General features: G+C 42.1%; 1 protein-coding gene across 1 annotated transcript; it reads right to left on the bottom strand.

Annotated features, from left to right (window-relative positions):
* Nucleotides 1–4,015: 4,015 nt before the first annotated feature.
* Nucleotides 4,016–14,192, bottom strand: cacng4b (calcium channel, voltage-dependent, gamma subunit 4b; the record flags this gene model as incomplete). Its single annotated transcript, XM_080721430.1, has 4 exons — nt 4,016–4,572; nt 5,554–5,694; nt 8,820–8,903; nt 13,973–14,192. 4 exons carry the CDS (start codon nt 14,190–14,192, stop codon nt 4,016–4,018), a joined length of 1,002 nt encoding a protein of 333 aa, XP_080577556.1.
* Nucleotides 14,193–15,069: the final 877 nt, after the last annotated feature.

Below are 15,069 nucleotides of genomic sequence, written 5' to 3'. Positions count from 1 at the left end.
TAAGACTTGTGAGGTGAGAAAAAGCCTGTGGAACAGTTACTGTCCGCTTTAATTTCCTGTTTAACCATAATAGTACGATGCTGTCAAAAACAAGCTCGCAACATGCCACGATGCAACGCGTTGTGAGCTTGGAGAATTGTAGAATTCTTTGAAACGTTTTGGATAGGGGCTGTTAAGTATGACATCATTTTGTAGGCAGAGGAGAATTTCTGCCCCCAGTTTCCGTGAATCTTTTTACTATTTTTACTATTTACAAATTTTTCTTCTCTTTGTTGTTGAAAGGAAAGTGTTAGAATTATACTTTAGTCGTTATTTTTGTCTCGGAACTGTTGAAATAGCGAGGGACAGAAAATGCTCTGGGGGCAGAGTTCTCCTCTGCCTACAAAATGATGTCACGGCTTAAAAGCCACACCCAGAACAGTCAGGGACCCCAGGTGAAAGTGGTCATGGACACAGCTTATCCCTGCTGTCGGGCAGAAACCAGCAAGATTTGTCCAATATATTACCTTTCAGGAAATTGGTATTCTGACATTATACATTGTCACATACTGTACTTGAATGTGTCCTTATAATATCGTCACTTTACACAAATACAGCTCTCAAGTGGAGTTAGGAGGTTTTTGTGTGGAATGTGGATTTTCTTTCCCAGCCTGACTTAGTCATTGTAATCAATGATGGAACAAGATCTCCAAAGTTGGAGTTGGGAGGTTTGACTGACAGTTTGAGGATCCAATGGAGTTAAGAGGTTTAGTCAGAACTTAGCGCTTTTGAATACTTTTCATTGGTTCAATATTTGTAAAACCCACACACAGACATAAAGGGTGTTCAATAGCACTGGTTTATAACAAATACATTAATAAAGAAATATAGGCCTGAAGTTGAAAAATGGAGATAGCTGGTTTCTGTCCAACAGCAACGATATCTAGAAGAGGCACTAAAGCCCTGACACGTGCAAAATAACCACATGAACCCTAGAGTCCCTGTTCTGGACGTTATAATAGACGAATAGACGAAAATAGGCAAACATTCAACAAAAATAGCAGATATACAAGCTCACAGCATGCTACGTTGCGATTGTGAACATGTAGACAGGCTATCTTCAGCTAAGGGTGAAAAACGTAATATTGGCCAAAATCTCATAATGATTGGTATTGAAACACATATTTGGATCAAAATTAAATACAAATAGTTTTGGCTTGCGGTTCAAAGTCTGTTTGAAGCATTTGAGGAAGTTTGTAAATAAAAAATAATGCTCTTTTGTAGGACATTATAATTGTTGTACAATCATATCAAGAAGATATATGGTGTATTCCAGTTCAATGGCTTACATGCAGAGAATATAAGCGTGTCTCGAACTTTGTGTGTGTTTGTGCGTCTGTGTGTAACAGACACTGACGTTAACAAGCATAGTGGCTATCTCTGTGACTGTATGGTACACTGATCTGGGTCATGCCCTGTACAGGGGGAGATGTTTCACTGGCGCACCAAATATGGGTGACAAGGCTTATCTTGCAGATGAAAATGAAAATATCAGTGAGTGTTCAAATTCATAATAGCTTCACGCAGCTTGGCTGAGGGACAGAGAGAACAATTGCTCAAATTCAGCAATGAAAAACAAGTTCACTGGACCATTTTGGTGTGAGGAAGATATGTCCCCTCAGAGTTAGAATAAACACCATTATAATTCCAAGCGCGCCTTTCCCCACTAGAATAACCAGCTGGAACGTGTAGACCACACTCTCTCCATGGATGATAATGTAAATGTCAACACGCATCTTTGTCACTAACTCATAAACCAAACATCTAATTAAATAAATTTCCAGCCATTCTAAAAATAAACAGGGTGCGTAGTGTTGCACACAATATCTGAGGGATGCCTGAACGCCATCAATTTCAAGTTGTCTTAAGCTCTAGCTTTAGCTGACACCGATTCCCTTTACACCCTCTGGTTGTGCCAGTGTCTACCATGGAGTTTCATAGCAGGCTCATCAACTGTGCTTCATTAGCCAAATATCTCTATATGAGAAAAGGAAAACAACGCTTTAAGGCGCAGCGTGTCATATTAATTACTTTCACATTTTCCATTAAGATCACATGCAAATTTAAGTCATTTGTAATCATGAAGCTGAATTTTGAAAAGGTTCTCCTCCATTTACTGTCATTGACAGCTGATTCTTGGTTTGGATTAAAGTATCTTTCCTGGGGATGTATGGTTCAGATATAAAGAAAAGATGATGAAGATGATAAAGGTAGCACGTCGTCATGGCGACGGTGTCCTATCCTTCATCTCTTGAAATGTACGCAACCAAAAGAAATATGCCCAGGGCCATACACAAATTGCACTTTATCACAGACATAATAAACACATGGATTCATGGAACAATAGTGTAGTGATTCAAAGCATGCAATAAACAGTTGGGAGTGCAGTAATAGCTTTTAACAGTGCTGTCAAAAAGTACTTCTTTATCTCAAGTACACTTGTCTGGAATGATTCTGAACACAAGGCCATTCAAGGAGGAATGTGAATGAACCAATGAATGATAATACGCACTATACAGTGAGATCACACTATATCTACAAACACCTGTAACAGTCAGTCTGGCTGCGGTAAAGGAAACAAAAACAACATAAATACAGTAAGAGGAATATATATGTTTTCCTATCGTATACTCATCTACTCAAAGCATTATAAGGTTACTTGGTTGATTAATTTGTACCATACTGTACAACTTCCCTGAGTAAATGAAGAGCTTTACTGCACATGTGGTTGTACTAATCAAGTACAATCATTGGACTATTATACATTATACTGGAATGTTAACATACTGTATGAATGTGTTCTCATTGTCCATTTTCCCATACATGTTGTTCACTTTGCAATGGCAGATTCGTCTGGCTATGCAAGGCTATCACATAGCCAGACAAATCTGTGGCTCAAAACGAGCTAAGCTTAGCAAGCTTAGCTCGTTTCGAGATTGTAGGCTATTTGGCTAGTTTGCCAACTGTTGTTCGACACTGTCATACAACTTATAGTATAGGGTACAAAATAGGGTATTTTCTTTATTTATGAATACAACACTAAAAATATTAAATATAGAGTTACAGCTTACAAGGTTTCTGTCTGACAGTGACACTTTGTATCTCCACAGGAATCTATGACCATACATGGATATGTGGCAGTGTTTCTATAAGTAACATACTGTATACAGAACTCTGTATGCACTTGTCACCGCCCGGATCCCTGTGTAATTGAATAAGTGTTTATCGGGATACTGTTGGGAGTATTAAATGGCAGCTGAAAAGGCTTACAATATCAAAGATTTACAGTTGTATATAGGGTGTTCAAGTTAGCACCAGTTGTGATTGTACGGGTAAACACACACAGACTACAGCAATTTCCCCTCGAACACCACTGATAATATATATAATTTTTTAATTATAGAAATTCTAGTTTTTGTGTGTGTAAATAATACACTTAGTTCTTCCCTTAAAGACTCCTCTCCATCTGCAGCAGTGACTCAGGAGATAAGAGTGGCGGTTTGGGAACAGAAATGTTCCTGGTTTAATTCCTGGCTCCTCCGGGCTCTGTGTATTAGTGTACTTGAGCAAGACACAAACCCCTAATTGCTCCTGATGAGCAGGTTGGTGCCTTGCATGGTTTCCTCTGCCGTCGGTGTGTGACTGTGTGCATGAATAAGTATATACAACACACATTGTAAAGCGCTTTGGATAAAGGCGCTATACAAATGCAGAGCATTTCCTCCAGAGCGAACATTGATTCTTGCGTGAACTCTGGCAAAAACCTAAACAATTGCACTCACATCCAAAAGATAAAGTGCCATGCACTGGACAGAAATAGAGTCCACACACTGGATCAAGCTCCACAAGTGTTTTATTGAGTTACCCCCCAGGTGACGCTTCCAGCCTGGTAGCTCTTCCTCAGACTTTTAGGGTGAGCTCTGACCTTTGCAAAATGCAACAGCGGACATGAGCGGCCTTGCACGTGCTTCAGACCTCATACTGGTGTGGTCCTTCTGTTGGCGCCATCTTTCGCATCCTTCTGGAAACAATTGTGGACTTGTAAAAATCCTACGTCCCTCTCAGGGCTGTAGGGCCCTGCCCTGCCGCTGCCCACCTTCATGGGGTCCCTGCCAAGGGCGTACAGAGACATATCGCCCATCGGCAGCCCCATGCCCATGCCTCCTCCTGCGGCGCTCCCTCCGACCATCTTCATCCCCACTGGCGACGGCTCGCGGGACGGGTCCAGTGACCTGGAGCTTGACCGCGAGCGCCTCCGGCGGTAACGGTAGCTGGGGATGCGGGAGTACGGCGACGAGGACGACGCGGCCTTGACGAAGTCGCGGCGCGCGCGGAAGCGTGTCTCCTTGTTCTTCTCGATGTAGATGTTGATGGCGAGGACGCCCACCGACTCTGCCACGATGAAAGACAGCGCGCCGAAGTAGAAGGACCAGCCGTAGTTGTACTGGTTCCTCTTTTCCTCGTCCTTCTTGTCACTGGGGTCCCCGGCGTTGCTGGAGATGTAGACGATGATGCCGATGATGTTACTCAGGCCTGGCGAGAGAGAAAGAGAGAGCGGCAGAGTGAGAAAATCAAAGCACCAGACCATGGATTTGTGAAGCCTGATGCACATAAATGACAAAAGCAGGCATTGGGAGGTTTACGCAGGTGTATGTGTGTGTGTGTGTGTGTGTGTGTGTGTGTGTGTGTGTGTGTGTGTGTGTGTGTGTGTGTGTGTGTGTGTGTGTGTGTGTGTGTGTGTGTGTGTGTGTGTGTGCATGCGTGTGTGCGTGCGTGTGTAAGTAAACATATGATCAGTGCGCTGAAGTATTGCCACGACTGACTTCACAGCTGAAAGAACTTCCCGTGTCGAAATCGCAAAGCATTGCCCTTGTTACCAAACATCATCAGATATGCTGCTGGCCCTCGGTTGGATAATCAAAATGATATGCATCTGACCGTGAGTGTATTTAGACTCAATTGTATGCACTACGTAGCCTGGCAATGCCAGACTGATCACGTGGGATTCACTCCCAAGTTCCTCCACGGTCTCGCAATGCCAGGCTATGTAGTATGTACTATACTGTAGGTAGTTCTCTTCGTTTTACTGAGTGTAATTGTATCTGATTCTGAGCCTTTGTATATATATATATATTTATATATATATATATATATATATATATATATATATATGCTTGTTGCCATGACTATATACTTATTCACATGCTTTCATGTCCAGCTGCGTGTACAGTACAGCAGGGGTCTTCCTCAGAGTTACAACAGGATAATTTTTTATATGAACAACTTGAACCCTCACATCCCTATTCTGAGGAAAACGTTATAGCTAAGGGGTCCTTGGCCTGAAAACATTGAAGACCCTGCTGAGCCTTTGTAGCCTATTTGTTTGTATGCATTTGTATATATATATATAAGCTTGTTGCCTTGACTATACTTATTCACATGCTTTCATGTCCAGCTGTGTGTACAGTATGTGTGAATCTGTAGTAATGTCTTACAAAGCTTGTCCTACTGTACCTGCGGCCACAAACAGGATGCCGCCGCTGAGCAGGATGTTGTTTTTGCTGCTGTACATGCGTCCTACCCCGACGCACAGCCCACCCAACAGGAGCAGAATGGTGCTGAGAATGGGGAAGAGGCTTGACGCACGCACGATACCTGGGGGGAGGGGAGGGAGGGTTTAGGTGGGAGAAGAGGATGTGACATCCTCCTCAAAGGGCCGCCCACACCAAAAATGAAAACAGAGCTACACTGAGCGACGGTATGCCTGTTAAGAACATTGCTGCGATTTTGTGACCACAGGGCAACAAACAAAAGATAAATTGTTCCATGTTTATGCAAATGAGCATCGCCTCAAGATTCAAGCTAGCTACAACAGATGAGTAATTCTTTCTCCTACTGCAAGTGAGCTCCTGAATTGTGTTTACTATAGCTGTTGAATGCTGAATTAATAGATATTGGGTAGATACAGGACCCTTTCTTGCATAAAATGTTATCAGAAGCTATTTTTTATTGTATTATTGGTGAAATATAGTTTGTTTGACATATGGTCACTCAATTTTCTTCCTCAGTGCAAACATTTTTGTATTCATACAGAAGGTAACTTCATAATAGACCATACATATCCTATATGTAGGTAGTGGTCTCCGGTTGAGATTGTCCCGCTTGCCAAACTGGTTTCCATAGAATCCTATAGGTACCTAAATTAGGTTGGAACTGGAACGCCCCCAGATTCCTTATTTCAAGATGTAGTGTTGCCATTCATCCACGGGCCAGACGCGTGTTTTAGCCTAAACTCCACCCTTTGAAAAAACAAAGGGGTAGAGTAAACAGAACAGAACCTCTGGCAAAACCAAACCCATAGGTACCTTTGAGGACAAAGTCAACAGGACACCACCGTACGTGTTGACTATAGTCTATAGAGGAGTCAACAAGCAAGCAGAATATTAAAATGTCTGCGCAAAAGCTTGGTCTATTTCTCGCGTATCAGAAATTGGTTTGCTTTTTTGGTTTTGGCGACTGCAACAAGGCAATACACAGTGAGAGAGAGAGAAAACCAGGTGCTCGTCAGAGAGTATAAGTAGTAAAAACGAGTATAAATGGTGCTCTTGGATCGACGGGATCAAGTCATCAAAAAGGAAAAAAGTGATCCAGGCACTCGAGTTTAAAAAAGGAGGAACAACTTTATTTCAGTGTTTAAAAACCGACATGTTTCGACCAGAGGCTGGTCATCATCAGGGCTGTGTACTGAAGAGATACAAAACAGACACACTCTATATACACACTGGGACTAGTCAATTAGCAAGTGTCAATTGAGGTGGGGCCTGATTGTGTAATTACATAAGAATGCATGAGAATCAACGCACCTCCGTGTCAGACCAAGACATCCATGAATCATGACGATAGTATAGAGTTAGCCAAAAAGGCCTCAATACATGTACACAAATACAAAACCAAATACATAACAATAAAGAATACCAAATCATAAAGAATACCAAATAATCAACAATTGTTACACAAAAGAAAAGAAGAACTTAAACAGTCACAAAAAACACATTAAATCAATATCCTCATTGAGACCAGTAGGCAATACACAGTGTTTGTTTATTTGCCTTTGGTACAGCGTGGCATTCAGCTTAGTTCCAACATCACACATGGGACATAGCACATGAACACAATGTGTGCTCCGTAATACAATATTATCTCACATTAACAGTGCTTAAGAACAGTAGCACAGTAGGCCACAGTGGGTGGCTGTAACTGAGTGGGTAGAGAAGTCACTTGGGAAACAGAAGGTCCCCGGTTTGTGTCTTGGCCCCGGTTTATGTGCCGAAGTGCCTCTGCGCAAGACGTTAACCCCTAACAACTCCCTGAGGTGCTGCCCCAGACCTACAGTACTCACTGCTCCTGATAGTTAGGATGTGTTAAATGTAGGTACCACAAAGGAAGGAGCAATACCGCACAAAGGAATGCGGACCAGGCCATGTTAATACTGTACAATAAATATCACATTAGTATATAATGTTACCTTAAACCTGGTTGCTAAAAGCTCTTTTTAAATAAAGCTCGATTTTCAGACCACTACACAGCCTTCAAATATAGCCCTATATTGCCTTGATCAGAGCAATGCAGACCATAACTTGAGACATTTCAGACCCGCAGGATAAGGGGGATATACACAAAGGGTTAATATATAATTTGACTTTGAGAGAATTGAGCAGGGCATGGAAATATGATGAGTGCTAACATCATTAGCCCTGTGGCTGAACGCATCTGTGGCTACAATTAATGGAATCATGGGGACACTGACACACGAAGACACATGCATGCAGCATCAACACACACGCGCACGCACGCACGCACGCACGCACGCACGCACGCACACACACACACACACACACACACACACACACACACACACACACACACACACACACACACACACACACACACACGCATGGTCGCACACACACACACACACACACACACACACACACACACACACACACACACACACACACACACACACGCACGCACGCACGCACGCACGCACAAGGGGAGTATTACTGTATGTTTTTGCCACTCTTTATTTGTCTGAGGCAAATCAAACAATTACATTATCAGTGCTAAAAGTGTTGTTCATGTTGCCAGAAGGCCATAGTAACTCAGACATTTGATTCTGTTTTATATTTTTGGAAATATTTAACCTTAATTTATTTTATAGTGAATGGGGTGGGACCGGGCTGAAGCCATGGAGTTATTGCAACCGTAGGTCGCTGATTAGTATGTGAACGGTCACAGCTTATCTCTGTCTATAACACCTGACACTGTGGTTCTTTGGGTTTGTCGCTCTGACATCATGCTCTGACGTCACTGTGATGTCAGGGGAACCCCTCTTAACAGTATGGGTTTGCTGCTCTGACATCACGCTCTGGCTTCACTTTGATGTCACACTAACAGAATCCCTTTTATGCCCATATATGGAGTTCCCTGATGTCATCAATATTAAGTATAATGCAAGGCTTTATGGGTGCTCTATAGTGGGCTGCTATGGTAACATGAGTTTGCACATTCATCAACAATGTCATGTTGGAGACGTACCGTACTTACTCATCCCCACACAATACACTTCATTATATCCACAGCTCCAATTACTGTACTGAAAGCGAAACCAAGCTTTTATGGATGAGGTGCAGCAGCAGTCATGACACAATATAAGTACCATAGTAATAACTCATCCTTCCTCTTTGTGAAGGTGAAGAGGTGGAGTAGCAGGGACTTACGCAAGATGTACTCTGAGCTGTCCGTGTCATAGCCATTGTCATTTGGGAAATGATTGATCCGGAAACAGCTGCCTTTGTTGATGCCTGAGGGGAGGAAAAGGATGCGCTTTGAGCGAAACTAAAACAAACTTAAATCTCAATGAAAAAATGAATACAGAAATACATTGACCCTCCAATGACAGGCTAACTTCTGCAAAACATCAAACCTTCCAATCAAACCAAGGAATTAGCTAACACCGTGAGAAACCAGTAACACCGTGAGAAGCCATTTGAGGACAAGCAGCTTTGCGCTGACGTTCCCCTGAGCCCCTGAGGCACTGTCTATTCTTTTGGCTGAAAAATGTTCCCTTCACTTTTAAGAGAATAAAACATTGCCAGGCCATGAATATTGAAAGGTTTGATTGAGAAAAAAGAGATAGAACAGTTTGTAGTAAAAATCATAGCTACAGTAGTTGCGTTTGAGTGAAGGAGTGATGTCTGGCACTTACCGGTATGCATATTATCATTATTCATTCATCTCCACCAGGACATTCAAGCGTTTGTACGTGCGTACGTGTGTGTGTGTGTGTGTGTGTGTGTGTGTGTGTGTGTGTGGGGGGGGGGGGGGGGGGGGGGGGGGCTTTCTGGGTCTAATTTCGCATACTACTGAGCTGATCAGGGTGATATTTATTTATCTTTCTCTCTCTTTCCAGAAACTATGCTGTGTACATGCCATTACTTTTCTGATTCATGTTGACTATCCACTTGTGACCCACAAGGTGTCAGCCTCCAGGAAGAAACCCCAAATACAAAGGGAATACATAATTGCTCATAACAACCACACCAGGGTGAAGTACTGTCAACCTCCTAGACACATGAAAACCAGAAAAAGTACAAAACTATGGCACCGCCTCTTTAATAACAATCTGTCGGATGGAGGGAGGGACACACTCAATGTATAGTAGGGATAGGAGGATGACAGTAACAGTATGGATAATGTACAACTGCTAATCATATGCCGTGCTACTCTGTCATGGCCAGTGGTGTAAAGTAACTAATTACATTTACTTAAGTACTGTACGTAAGTAACATTTTGGGGTATTTGTACTTTACTTGAGTATTTCCAATTTCCAATACTTTTACTTCTACTCCACTACATCTCGCATCTAAATATTGTATTTTTACTCCACTACACTTATTTGAAAACTTTAGTTACTAGTTACTTGGCAAATATAAAGTTGGATATTTTTCCAAAATGCTTTCCAAATAGTTTTATCACATTAGTCATCTGATCACAAACGGCTAAACCTCAAATAATATATCCCAAATTCATGTGAAAAGATCAGAAAAGGCCTGTGTTAATAATCACTCCATATACAGGTACCTTGTATGTCCTGTAGTTCAGTAATTGTTACCAAAGGTACCCACCCTCCTCCTGTCTAACCCTTGTCTTTATATGATGTCTGGCTCAATGATGATCTGGAATAAAGGATCTAAATACAATTCTGAGCTCACTTCATCACCTGTGAATATAATCAATCAAGCATAAAAATGTGCAAATCAATTGCCTGTAAATGTATAGGTAATTGTACATTCCTTAACATCCTAATCGGTGGAAGAGTTTCTTTGTATACTGTATGTACAGTATGTTACCTGGTAAGATGTACATTTAGCAGGGAATTGAGTTAATTTATGGAAGAATGGACAAACATGATTGGGGTTTGCAAAAAATACACTCATAGAAAACCGTCATTCCAAAATTCCCTCCTGATTGGCTACGATTGCCTTTCAAAAGTTTGTGTATGTCTCTTATCTCCAGATTAGGGAGTCTTAGACAGAGAAATTGAGGGATGGAGTGAGAGAAATTGAGAGATGGATCCGGAGTGATCCCAATGACCTAGAGTCCAAAATGCATCTCTTGTCTCAGTATACATTCATCCATTGGTGAAATAATGTAACCACATGCTGTCTTGGTCCATGTTTTCTCCTTTGGTTTCCTCTTTCATTTGCCGTCTCTCTGGACCACATGCCCTTTGTGTAAATAGTGGATAAACAACACAACCCTAACCCTTGTGTTGTCTAATGCGCTTAAATCGCCAGTTTGCACGCTTCTAGAGTTGTTTTTGTCTTTGGAAGCAAATGAATCCATTTGACTGCCTGTGTCTGATCCAAAAGGAAAGGAAGAGTAAAATGAAGGAATAGAGAGAGAGACAGAGAGAGAGAGAGAGAGAGAGAGAGAGAGAGAGAGAGAGAGAGAGAGACTGAGACAAAGACAGAGACAGAGACAGAGACAGAGACAGAGACAGAGACAGAGAGAAGTGGGGTATAGGGTGGGTGCAGGGAGTGGGGGTCCCTAGACTCCATCTGAGAGAGCAGAGCTCATCTTTTATTACTCAGCATAGATTCACCATGGCAACCTACTCCTGGCACCCCACAGTCACCTCGCTCGCTTCATTCCTCAGAGTACGCCTGTTTGACATCTTATTAATGCATTCACCAGACCAACACGCATGCACACACACACACACACACACACACACACACACACACACACACACACACACACACACACACACACACACTTACACACACATAAATCGCACAAACGTGCGCCCATGCACACACACACACACACACACACACACACACACACACACACACACACACACACACACACACACACACACACACACACACACACACACACACACTGAAATTTCCTGAAACACACACACACACACACACACACACACACACACACACACACACACACACACACACACACACACACACACACACACACACACACACACACACACACACACACACACACACACACACACACAGACAATAAATCAACAGGTGTGTTTATCACTTTGATGTTGCTGAGGCCTTGTAAGCTCTCCAGCTCTGTGGTCTGAGATGATGAGCTGCTTAAGTGGGAGATCTTGTTTCATTCATGAGTGACTACAAGACAAGACTTTGCTTTCCTTTAAAAGGCTATCCGCCGTCGTCAGTGAAGCTCATCCTGTTTTTACATGCAGCACAAAGCATGTACACAGGCACCTCGCAATCACATCCACTTACTGAGACAGTCTGGCACTCTGCTATGGTGCTAGCCAGGGTAACCGAGGGATTATAAAGCATTTACGTCCACCACCTTTTCCCCATCTTTCCCAACTTTTACATACATAAAATGTTTTTACTATATAAACAATGTCAGATGTGATGGTTGTAATCGCATGGTGTTAGACCCTCCTGATTTCACCAGGTGTACCCTTTGGGGAAACAATGATCCCTCTGACAGAGGTATTTAGACACCTTCTCAAATCTCCTGCACACTATGGACAGGGTATAAACTGCATAGTGCATGGGTCTTCAACAGGGGGTCCTCCAAATCTTTGAGTGATAGAAACCTTTTTTTCTCCTTTTTTATATTAACCACTTGAACCCTAGTGTCCTTATTCTGAGAACTTTAGCCAAAATAGCAGATCTACAAGCTCACAACGCCTCGCGCTGCGAGGCGTTGTGAGCTTGTAGATCGGCTATTTTCGGCAAAGAGGTTGGGTGTAGAGGGGAAAAAAGAGCAGACTAACTACAAAGTGAAAGGTCAAGTATTGACGGTTCAGGTGGTAAAATATCAGAAAACACAAATTGACATGAAACCAAAATACACTGATGATTGTGCTGTCAAACAATGAAACTATATGGTAACTGGGGGTCCCTGCATCTCTCTCTCAGCTAAGGGGTCCTTGGCCTGAAAACGTTGAAGACCCCTGGCATAGTGTATACTGTAGGATGGGATGGGAAAAGAGAGAGAGGTTGGTGGGACTGATGAAAGAGCATATTGTAGACCGCTGGTTCACAATATAGAACACATTCCAGAATGTATCACCTGTGAGATTCTGGAACTGCTGAGACATGTCACAGTCAACTAATATGCAAAGGTGGAAAAGGTACTCACATTTATTACTCAAGTAAAAGTATCAAATACTGTAATATGGAAATACTCCCTGTTACAAGTCCGGAATTCAAAATGTACTTGTGTAAAGGTAGACCTATATGAAAGTGTTGGCATCAAAATGTACTCAAAGTACAAAATGTCTAGGTATAAAATAGGGCTAAAGACAAGTGGTTAATGTATATTTTGTAATATTATAATTTATATCTGCAAAGTAACTATAAAGTTTTCAAATAAACGTAGTGGAGTAAAAGTACAATATATATATATATATATATATATATATATATATATAGACCTATATATATATATACTTTATTGAGTCAAAAACACACGTAGGATCCGAGATGTTGTGAAGTAGAAGTAATACTCTGTTCTATGGAAATACTCGAGCTAAGGTTACAAATTCCTCAAAAGGGTATTTAAGTTAAGTACAGTACTTGAGTAAATGTAGCTACTTAGTTACTTTACACCACTGCTATTATGACTAATAGCCGACTGGCAGTAGGCTACTCATGTGGACATTTCAGCACTATCATCGATGGACAGCGACACTCAGAGCAGCGGTCTGCATTTTGGGTGGCGTGGTTTTGTCTTGGGATTGTTCATTCATCTCCAATAACTCAGTTTACTTTTAACTGTTAACATTCTTCGCTAAATGGGCCAAAATGCGTAGGTTCAGCTTGTCACAATTAATAGTTTTATGTTTCATTTCAGCTTTTCCCAAACGTCAATGAACAAGCGCTCAATGAAAGTTAGGTTTTTGTCTCCTTGCAGCTGAAATCGGTTTGCCAGCAACAGGGTTTTGTTTTGTGCAGATAGCTTAATTCACTGTAGGCACTTGAACGACGAAAAAATATAATTGTTTCATATCACCGGTAAGCAATTTCATGGTATAGGACTGTAATGAAAGTGAATAGAAAATTGTATAGGGGTAATACTAATAACAATAATAATAGTAGTAAGTAGTAGGTCTAGTAGTAGTAGTAGTAGTAGTAGTAGTAGTAGTAGTAGGCTAGTAGTAGTAGTAGTAATAGTAGTAGTAGCCTAACAGAAACCTATAGGATTATTGGGCGCTTCAGTTGGACAATAAAACAACATTAACATTGCTATTACTATTTAAGCTATAGGCATATGGTATATATCTTCAACTAGGCTATATAACTTGAGGAATAAGAACTAAATCTAAGTTAGGTAGGCTATTGGAACGCACCTTCGATGCAGCAGACTCTCCACAGTCCGGAGTGCGTCAGGTCGCCTTTAACTTTCTTGGTTGGCGTGTCGTCGGTGCCAGTGACATTAGTGGCGTTGCAGACGTATGCCCGGTTGTAAAGCCAGTAATCGGTGCCGATGGCGATGGTCATAAGGCTGAAAGCAGAAAAAGCGCCTACAATGGTCAGCAAAGTCTGAACTCCTCTGTCACTGCACGCCATGGCGGCTCATAATAACGATATTCTCCACTCTCTCAAAGCGATACTCCAGCTGCGGGCGCGTCCAAATATTTACAATATCGCATTCTTCCTTCCGATCTTTACAGATATTTCCAAGTCAATGCATATATTCCACTTTCAATAAACTTAAGTCGGAGTTCGGCGCGTCTCGACTGAGATCAGGTTGGATGGTTTCAGATTCTGTTGCGCGCTATTCTCCCAAGTTCATCAGCATGCTTTGGATTCGGCTACAGGTGGAAATGTGAGCAGGAGCAGCCTCACACTGAATGAATGATGATTGAATGAAAAATAGTATAGCCCACACTTATTGATCGACTTCCCCTTATCTTTCAATAGTAGGCTAAATGCATGCGATTTGACAAGACCACAACATCTTCTATCCAGACCACACCTTCCAAGACTACTGTCAAGCCAATGGGAAACGGCAATGGAAAAAAATACAAAGTGACGAAATTGTTCTGTCCTGGGTTCAAACAGTCCAGTCCTGACTGATAGCCTGACTTGCAATTATGTAGTCTATTTATTAGGCTACATAAAACGAATTAATCGGCGAGCGCACAGTAGGCGCGCGGGCACTCACAATATAATGCATTGTCTCCGCCAGTCCAAAGGGCAGGGCAGGGCGCACAGGAGGAGGGAGGGGCGATGTTTGGAGCAGGCAGCCCAAAATGTTTACCATTCTGTGTGAGAGCAGCAGGCCAGAGTGAGCTGTCATCTATGGTACTATATGGTGCTTACTGTGATGCTTCCCTGATTATGAGGGAAAAAAAGGCCCCTGGGCCTGGACACGCAAAAGCCTCCCCCCTATAGTGTTTTTTATGTCTTTGTAAGGAATCTCACTTGTCCCAACCAGGTAAGG

The sequence above is a fragment of the Nannobrachium achirus genome (assembly GCF_963921795.1).
Source record: "Nannobrachium achirus genome assembly, chromosome: 3".
NCBI classification, from domain to species: Eukaryota; Metazoa; Chordata; class Actinopteri; order Myctophiformes; family Myctophidae; genus Nannobrachium; species Nannobrachium achirus.
This window is presented reverse-complemented; position numbering and strand designations above follow the sequence as displayed.